We start from the raw sequence: 9972 nt of genomic DNA on the forward strand, positions 1-9972 counted from the left end.
AATCAAACAACAACTAATTTATTCAGTACAATCATGAAGCTTTACATCCAACATGCTAGGTTGTAAGGTCTTCCCTGTTGGAGCCAAATACAAAAGAAAATCAACTCATATCTCATTCAATCCTATAGCTCTGAGCTATCACCCCTCAAGATGCCCCTAACTCAAGATCTACTACCCTTTCCCGAATTACATCAATGGTTACAACTTTTTTACAAATTAGATTGACAAGTTAGCTCAAACAATAAATTAAAATGAAACATGTAACTTTATAAAGATCACAACTCAGCAAATGAATCTTATAAAATCACTCTAGCTTGGAATTAGGTCCACAGACGAACCTTCAACCAAGATCCATGATTGCATCCAATTAGATCCAATGATCCTCAATCACATGCTAACTCTTTCCATTTGGCTATGAAAATGGAGAACACATTACCTAACAACACAACAATGTCAAACAACTTTGATTCAAATAAAGTGTGATCATTGGGAACTAACCAAAGATAGGTCCTCATTAAGAATTCATGAGCACAGTAGAGAAAGCACCCAAACAAATCACTACACTAAATTTCATCCTCACACCGCTCACGAAGAATAAAGAATAAACTACCTATTAGAATATCAAAACAACCTAGTGTAAACAATTCACCTTGTTTTGATGAAATCATATAGGTCATATTCATTAAAAAATAGAATACATATTAAATTTCAAAGTTTGCTAAATGAATTTCTCCATCTCACACAATCATTCTTAAGAAAAAAAAAATTAAATCAAAAATTAAATAAATTTTTATTAAAAAAAGGACTAAAACTAAAAACTAAAAACTTAATAAATTGAACTATATTCCTCAAACAAAAGCAATTAACGTTTAAACTAAACGATAGAAATTGAAATTTTACCAGATACTATAGCTAACTTAAGGGGGCAAAAAATGAAAAGTTGAAATGAGGAGATGTGGATAGAATGCTTGGAGTTGCAAAAATCGTTACAACATTCCCTTCAACATTCCCTTCAACTTTCAACGGAACCAAAGGAGTTTAAAACCAATTAACATTTTAAACCCACTTTAAATTATCTCCTACTTATCAGTTTAAAACCAACTAACATTTTCCCCGAGATTCCTTGTGGCCCTACAAACTTACACGTTAAATTCGTACCTTTTCCGTAAACTTCCAACTCACTCAATTAAAACCCGGAACCCCGTTTTGCGCTAACTTCTGCATTTCCAAAATCCCGTTCGTACCAAAACGCTACCGCTCAACCACTGGTCGCCACGTCAGCACGAAACCGTTGCTCACGAACTTCTCAGACAATATAAAAACTTAAAAACAAAATATAATAGACCGTATGAAAAAATTATCCGTTGCATGATTGACACGTGTCCATTAGATAACAAGTTTGGGTTTTACTTTAGCGTGTGGTCACATTAACAGAGCGTGTCGATCGTGACAGAGCGGAATGTAAGCTACCATGGAAAAAAAAAGAAGAAGAAAGAAAATTGTAAAGGATAAGCAATCTTGATAAAGTTAAATGCACAGGTACAAAATTTCTTGCTATTCCGCAGGCATTGCCTCTTCGGAAGGAAGAAAAAAGAAGACGAAATCAAAATATTATATTTCTCGATGTGAAATATTTGAGTGTGATGAAAGAAAATGATGTAAATTGCATGGCACCTGACAAGATTAGAACTGAGAAAATCCGGAGTTCAAAGCCATTAATTTGAAGTATTCATTGCTAAACCGCTCAGAGGGTTTATTTTTATTTTTATACATAAACGCCGTGTCAATTTCGTTGTGAGCAAGTAATGAAATGGTTGGCTTGCTTAATTGTTCATGGTTTTCCATGTGCATGGCGGCTTAACTTTTCTTCAATCAGTGGTTTCTGATCCTCCATTAATGTTTATGATCATTATATAATCATTGGCCTGGCAGATCTTTCGACTGGAATGTATTATATCTCCTGAATTTATTGGGATTTTATGCATTTGCTGAAAAAAGGAAAAAGATGATTTCGAAGAGCTCAGCTCCTTTATTCAGTCTCTTTTTTGCAGTGCTACATATTTGGTGGGTTTTTTCATTTGTGCAACATGCTTATGGTCTTGGTGAATTTCCTTTAAAGAATATGTCAAGAAAAATGCAGAGATCTTTGGCAGGGGATCTTGGTGGTAGTGTAGATTACACCTCTGCTCTTCTCATTGTTGTTTCTCAAAAGACAGGGGAAGGTGATTTTACAAAGGTTCAAGATGCAATCAATGCTGTTCCTGTTGATAACAGAAACCTTATCTTTATCCGTGTCCTCCCTGGAACTTACAGGTATTGTGAAGAGGAATTTAACTTGAAATTTCTCAGATCCTGATTTTTGGTTTCTACGGAAATCTATAAATCTTTTCATTCACATATATTTTATTTGGGTTTCTTCTTTGATTTATAGTGGATTCTCTGATCTAAGCTATTATTAGGACTGATATCTAATGTCTGAAATGTCCTGCCATTCGAAATGACCATACTTTTATTCAAATTATATTTAAAATTCAAGCCTGCAAGCCCTGAGTGTCGAACCTGCGACAACTGCAAAATCACCCTCATTCATTCTCTTTGTGATAATGACTCTATAATTCTCAATTTTCAGGTTATGTTATGGTAATTGACTAATGAATTACTTTATTCTATTAGATTTCTACTAATTTTCGAAATGAACTTGATCCGTATGTTAATTCGTGTATTAAGTTGTTTTTTTAATCCTAGTATATGATGTTTAAGAATGACCTGAAATATAATTTAAACTGTATTAAAAAAAAATCATGGACATTTCTAATCACAATGCATGATCCATTATGAAAATGATAGAACAGCTGAAAGATAGAAAATGAATTACTATGTTCTTTTCAGGGAGAAGGTGACAATACCTGTGGAGAAGCCATACATAATACTAAGCGGGCGCAACGCGAGTAATACAGTCATAACTTGGAACGAGAATGCAAAAGCAACGGGAGGCACTTATTACTGTGCAACGTTGACTGTCATGGCTTCCGATTTTGTGGCCAGATTTATCACAGTACAGGTACAACATATTTCACATCGAAATGAATTGAAGTTATGCAGAAATATTTCATGTTGTAACTTAAGATTGACCACCCTTTGATAAGCTGTCTTCAAACTTTATAACCTCAGATTTGAGAAAAAAAAAATTTAAAAGAATTGAAATTAATGTACTGAAATATGAATGTATGCAGAATACATATGGTCCAGGTGATCAAGCCGTTGCAATCAGAATTTCTGGAGACAGGTCTGCATTTTACAGCTGCAGATTTCTGGGATATCAGGACACTGTTCTTGACGACAGTGGAAGACATTATTTCAAAAACTGTTTCATTGAAGGTGCTGCAGATTTCATATGCGGTAATGGGCAATCTCTCTATGAGGTACGCCAAATAAAACCAACCAAAAATACTCATTATGAGAAAACTTTGGCATCAAATTAGCGAAATTCGTTTGGATCATTGATTCTCGTGCAATTTAATTCTTGGGTTGCAGCAATGTCATCTGCATACAATTCCTCTGTTAAATGGAGCCATTACAGCGCAGAAAAGGCTATCTGCAGCGGAAGAAACAGGGTATGTTTTCTTAAACTGCAGGATTTCGGGAGGTGGATTAATGTTTTTGGGCAGAGCGTGGGGAGCATACTCCAGAGTGATATTTGCTCTTACTTATATGGATAACATCATCTTCCCTCAAGGATGGGATGACTGGAAAGATACTTCGAGACAAAAGTGAGTTTCTTCATACCCAAACATAAATTCATTCTAAATCCAACATGACAAAGAAACCCATTTTCAGTTCAACATTCTTCATCCTTGATTATGAAATATGGCATCCATAGAGGTTCTTCTTGTTGTTTTGGCAGGACTGTAACATATGCGCAGTATAAATGTTCTGGACCGGGCTCAAACAGCGCAGGAAGAGTTGCATGGTCATCTGAACTGAGTGATAAAGATGCCTCCTCCTTCATGAACAACAGTTTTGTTAATGGCGAGCAGTGGATCAAGAAAATGCCCACTCGTTTGACGAGAGCTACCAATCTTGTTCCGAAAAACAGTTGATGAGAATGATGGAAATTTTTTATGAAGTTAGCAATTTTTCTAGATGGAATGTTAGTTGTTGGAGTTTTATTGAATCCCATATTATATTCATTGTATTTGAGTTGATAGTTACGTCAACCCGTTTTTGTTTTTTTAACTTTTTTCACGATTTTGTTTGATAACTATCGAAACACAAAATTTTGGTATTCAGTTTTGGAAAATGTTTTCTAGATATAGGAACAGCTTAAACATCACACACTAAGCTTAATTCCTAGACCAAAAGTGTTAAATAGTGAAAGTTGACTTTTTTCTTCCAAGCTTAATTCTTCCCTTAGTGTGTGGGTCTGCTTCTATGGACACTTTTTTGTCTGTTGACATCGGAATCATACCAATGACTTGCTCAAACTATTTTATTATTATTTTAATTATTTTAAATTAAATAAAATTTTAATGTAAAAAGGGAAAAAGAGTGTACAATTCTAATGAACAAGCATATTGATTTTTTATTTTTTTTAATCAACATTTTTAGGAGGATAATTTAGTAAACTTATTTTCTTTGTTTATTTTCTTAAATGTATTAAAATTAGTGGTTGAACATTTGGCTAACCAAATTAATCCTCTTTTATAAAAACTAAATAATAGACTTTCTCTTCTATTTATTAAAAATAAATACTATAATTCAAAAGATTTAAATATTAATATATACTTATAAGAAATAAGAATATTTATAAAATCTATTCAATAAAACACAATGTAATTAATTTTTTGAATTTTAAATATTTTTGAACATTCTAAAAAATAAAAATAAAATTCTAATATGAAACTGCTCTTTTAAATAGAGACAATGTCCATTTGCAATTTAATTAATTGTTTTGGAGGACATGCTGAACTCCGTAATGTCAGTCAAGACCCCACCCAAAAATTCAATACGAAAATTCAACGTAGTACTTCATGAGAAAGTAAAAATGTGCACGGAAACTAAGAAATTAAAGAAGCTTCTTCTCCGTTCCTTCCATTTCGGGGTAGTGTTTTGTCCGTTCCCGAGATGGTAATTCTGATTGAAAGTATAGATTAAGTTGGATACGTTAATTTTCCGGGCCTCGTTTTGACTAATTTAGGTTCCAACTTCCATAGATTGTTTCAGTTTGGTGGAAGTCTTTTATTTATTTCTTTTCCATTTAATTTGTTTTTGTTGGAAAGAACGATTTTAACGAGATATTAGATTATTTTAATTTATGAGTATTTTAGGTATATAAAAAAATCGGTTTGTTAATATTAATATATTTTTTATTTTTTATTTAAAAAAACTAAAAATATATATTTTGTTAATTATATATTTGTATATATATAACATAGGTTTTTTCTATCTATTTGAATTGCTTGTATGGTTTTTTATTAATAAATTTATATCTATATTTATATATAATTTATTTCTTATTTTTTGTTTGTAGTTTTATTATATATTATGTTCTCTCTCCAAAATTCCCACGGTGTAGTGTGTGGTGGCATAATTAATTGTAGATGTTATGACATTTGTAAGGTTTGGTCTCTTTGAGATTTAAGAGTTGATGAGTGTTTACCCACTTTAGCTAGAGTATGCTTACACAGCAAGAAAATCCTTGAAGTGTTGGGTTATATTGATGCATACAAAAACCTTCAATGTAAAATAAACATGTATAAATAAGGGTATAAAACATTAATATCATTCTTAGAATACTATTATATATAGTACAACTAGACTTCTAGATAAAGACAATAAAATACACCCTTTTAAGATGAAAAAGGGGTTCCATTGTCCAACAACTAGAGTTGAGTTATGCTAGGGGTCCATAGAGAGAGTCTTGATATTAGCTATTAAATAAGTTGTATTATGTTGAGTGATTCATCTATGTAGAATGGATTCTATTGGGCAAGAATTTTGTTGTGTTGTATGATTAAGGGAAGTCATTGAATCTATTGTGTAAAAAGTTATGTTTTGTTGTGTAATCAATTTATAGAATATCAATGATGATGTCATGTTATGTAATATTGGCAAATTGCAATAGAGATATCTTACTTAAGATGTTACCATCACTATAGAAGTCCAAAAATACAATAGTTGTTGGGATTACCTTTTACATAACACATAAGAAAAATGATTGATACCAACTAAGATGAGTTGAGTTTATGTCATTAAATAAAACTACTAAGGTGGATTGTGTTATTATCAATAGTTTATATCCATCTTGTAAACTAGGAAAATTATATCCACTTTATTTTCCACTTGTTTATTTTTAGAGGCATTATAAATATAATATAGCAGGCTACAAATTAACTATGGTTGGTTAAGGACACTTTGTTTTTGTGTGTGCATGAGATGTGAGCGGAATTAGAAAAGTAAGGGTAAAACATATGAAATAACTATAAAATATAAGGGGATCAATAGTGTAGAATGTTGAAGGAATAATTCTTACCCACTATAGATGAATCTTTCTTCATATAGGAATAAGTGTAGGCAAAGCTAAAGAAAATTTAGAATAGATATCTCAAAAACTATTTAACCCAATTTCATGATTTTTAAAAGCATCATGAACCATACATCTACCATTTCAGAATTAGGGCTCTTCACACTGTCCAAAGTAGAAAATAGAGTACTAATATATTAATTTTTCATAAAAATGAGATTTATGATTATTATCCTCATGGGACCCTAGTTTTATCACAATATTTCCACCACGAAAGATTTTCATGGATAGATATAAGAATTTAGGTGAGATTCTTCACAATGACAAAAATTGAAAGGAATTGCTAGATGCAAATAATGTTATACCTAATAATAGACAATAAATGAAAAAAGTAGAATAAGTAAACTAAATATAAGAATATGGTTTAGAAATAAATAATAGTAAAATAAGGTTGGCTAATGTGGTCAAATTGATGGGAAATTGTAAGTAATCACCAAACACTAAGATGGGAAAGACTAATCAATTATAAGTGTAGATACATTGTTTATTTTAGAAAATAAAATATAATCATAAATGAGTGTATCTAAAATCCCTAAAGTGAATAATTATTGTTTAAAAAATTGTGCAATTTGGTTGGGTTCAATAAAATGCAGAAGGAAAATATTATTTTTTATTATAATATGTGGGGAGGACTCAAATGCATTACAAATATAAAACTAAAATTGGGATAGAACCAGTTATTAAAAACAAAATATGGAAACCAACATAAAAATACCAAATTGGAACTAATGATGTTACAATTTAGTTCAAACATGACTTTAGTGTTTTTTATCTAACATCCTAAATTTTGAACATTCCTAGATGATTTGAACAAAAATTGTTGTGGTAGCACACAAAAAGATTTCCCCTAGGTCATAGAATAACATCACTCAAAAGTTGCATTAGATCTAAAATCACTTATTTTGAAGAGTAGTATTAGGACCAAGGGGTGGACCCAACCAAACAATTTGATATTTTAAAGTCAAAAGGGGATACAACTTTCTCTTTCAATTTTTTTTTGTCCAAGTAGTAATATCCTTATCTAGAGAGACAAGGGGGGTTGTGATGGTAGTACCAATTCAAAAGAAGTTGATAGGCTAGACATTTGAGCTACTATACTTAGAAGATGACCTAGATATATAGAGAGGAAGATGAATGATATAAGGATTTCATTTTAAAGAGAATAAGGAGGAGTCAAATTAGTTGACATAATAAAATATAATAAAAGAGGAACACCAATAAATTGGGCCACCGAAACATGTGCTATGTTAATTAAAATAGGAGTGCAAGTTATTGAATCCAAAGAAATAGTACAAGAGAGGGTGCATATAGTCTATATAAGAGTTTAGGATAGAGTTTAAATCGAAGGGAAAACACTATAAGAGAACCAAATTTATAAGAGTAGGGCATAGAATCATGTATAAAACATTACTCCTAGACAAGATCCCTTCATAATCTAGGATCTTTTTTCACTATAAATCTCCTACCCTAAGGGATACATCAATTGCTAATGTTTTGGAGGTGCCCAAGTCCAACAATTTGTTTTGAGAAAGAGGTATAAGAGAAGTGGTTAGTATTGGAATCAACCTTGATAAAGTGGTCCAATTTGTTTTAAGTTGATCCATAAGTAGAATTAACTAGAAGTGGAGGAGGATATGAGAAATCGTAACTTAGGTGAAAAAAAACTCTATAGGATCTAGTAAGGAGTTGAATCTAAAGCATCTGGGTATCACTGCTCAAAGATCAAAGAGTCTAGTGCTAGAAGAAAAGATCATGGGTGGCTTAATATTCTAATAAGTTCCAACATCTCAAAAAGAGAAATCCAATCAAACACTCTCTTTTCCAAGTCCACCTTTGCCATAGAGAAAGAATAAGAGAGGCATTTTTTAGGTTGGGAAGAAATCCCCTTTATAGGTTTACAAACAAAATTAGAAAAAAATTAGCAAGACATTAACAAACACATTTGTAGCAAATAGAAAAGTGATAGTGTAGTGTTTTATAAAGGATGTGACATCAATTTTGAGATTTTCACAAATGATTTGTAGACAATAGAGATGTTAACATGGGAAGTATTTCTAGGGGGTTCCATTCTCCCAATCACAAAGGTTTGAATATGAGTGTTTGAGATTGAGGTATGAGAGGATGCATACGATCTTATGATCTAAGCTAAGAACATTACATATTGAGGAGAAATATAATTGAAGTAGATGGCATTTAAAAGGATGGTAGAAAGGTGCAACACATTTTTTTCTTGAAGTATTCATGGGCTTGGTTAATCAAGCAATATGTATTTCCATAAGCATTATCGAACTAAATCATTAGAATACAAATATATAAAATATTTTGTTTAGGAAAAAATGAGACTTTAATTTAACATCTTATCTCTCTCACTAAAGATTTGGTTGAACTTGAAACTAATGTCATTTACTACTAACAAATATTTTTAATATCTAAATGTTGATCATAATAAAAAAATTATTCTCTTTAATGCTTTAGATTAACCTTATTGGTATAGAATTAGTTTATTACCATAGTTTAAAGAGGCCAATGAACTTGACTATTAAATGCTTTGGCTTCTATCCTATGTGCATGTGTAAATTGATTGTTTTATTTCAGTATTTTACATGTTTGGATAATGTTAGAAAAAATAATAAGGGCTATGTTTACCAATTTTAAGAGATGGTGACTATAAAAATTGGGATTTGTTTTGGTTTTAGAAGTGACTCTTCCATAAGAATATATATTAGGACATGACAATAAAAAAAAGGATAAAGAAAGAAATTTTAAATATTCAAATTACAAGAAATTTACCACATTTATTATATAATTATTACTCTAATAATTTACCCAAGAAGTTAAAAGAAATTTTAGTTTGAGAACAAGAGTAAATTTAAAATGTTAAAACCTTCTCTCTCCCTATACTAAAACCTTGTCTCTCTACATACTAAAAGTTTTCTCTCTCTACATACTAAGGCAATCATTCTCTCAGTATGTATTGGAAGCACTCTCTCTCCATGTACAACTTTTCAAAACTATGTCTCTCTATGTACTAAAATAACCTCTCTCTATGTACTAAAACCATTTTGTAGGTTAAGATTAGGAAGTTCATTTTGAATTGGATTTTCTTGTTAACTTTTAACCCTAATCCAAACCTGAACTTTTGAAGGAAAACACCAACTTTGAATAACTACTATACAGAGTTTATGTAAAGATGTAGGTAGTGGAGGAATGAAAATTAGAAAGTTTTCATCAGGCTAAAATATCTTCTTCAATGCATGTCTGCTCTTCCTTTGGCAAAATATTGAAGTTAGAGAAATCAATGCAAAGCAATGAAGAATGAAGAATGTAGACAGGAAAATGGAGCACTAATTGCCACTTCAACGGGATAATTTTGTTAATGCAAGGCTCAG

The 9972-nt window shown here is 31.3% G+C and overlaps 1 protein-coding gene across 1 annotated transcript; it reads left to right on the forward strand.

Moving 5' to 3' along the window:
* The first annotated feature begins 1437 nt into the window (after positions 1-1437).
* LOC149541713 (putative pectinesterase 11) lies at positions 1438-4399 on the forward strand. The gene is made up of 5 exons (XM_089796115.1): positions 1438-2313; positions 2890-3061; positions 3234-3422; positions 3535-3770; positions 3905-4399. The coding sequence occupies exons 1-5, from the start codon at positions 2006-2008 to the stop codon at positions 4098-4100; spliced, it is 1101 nt and encodes a 366-aa protein (XP_089652241.1). The 5' UTR covers positions 1438-2005; the 3' UTR covers positions 4101-4399.
* Positions 4400-9972: the final 5573 nt, after the last annotated feature.

Source organism: Cupressus sempervirens, chromosome 8, assembly GCF_028749045.1.
Source record: "Cupressus sempervirens isolate cs-2001-9-10 chromosome 8, ASM2874904v1, whole genome shotgun sequence".
Taxonomy (NCBI): Eukaryota; Viridiplantae; Streptophyta; class Pinopsida; order Cupressales; family Cupressaceae; genus Cupressus; species Cupressus sempervirens.

Coding starts and splice junctions, on each gene's coding strand:
- LOC149541713 (XM_089796115.1), top strand. CDS start 2,006: ATGATTTCGAAGAGCTCAGCTCCTTTATTCAGTCTCTTTTTTGCAGTG. Junction 3,423..3,534: donor ATGGGCAATCTCTCTATGAG/GTACGCCAAATA, acceptor CTTGGGTTGCAG/CAATGTCATCTGCATACAAT. Junction 3,771..3,904: donor AAAGATACTTCGAGACAAAA/GTGAGTTTCTTC, acceptor TTGTTTTGGCAG/GACTGTAACATATGCGCAGT.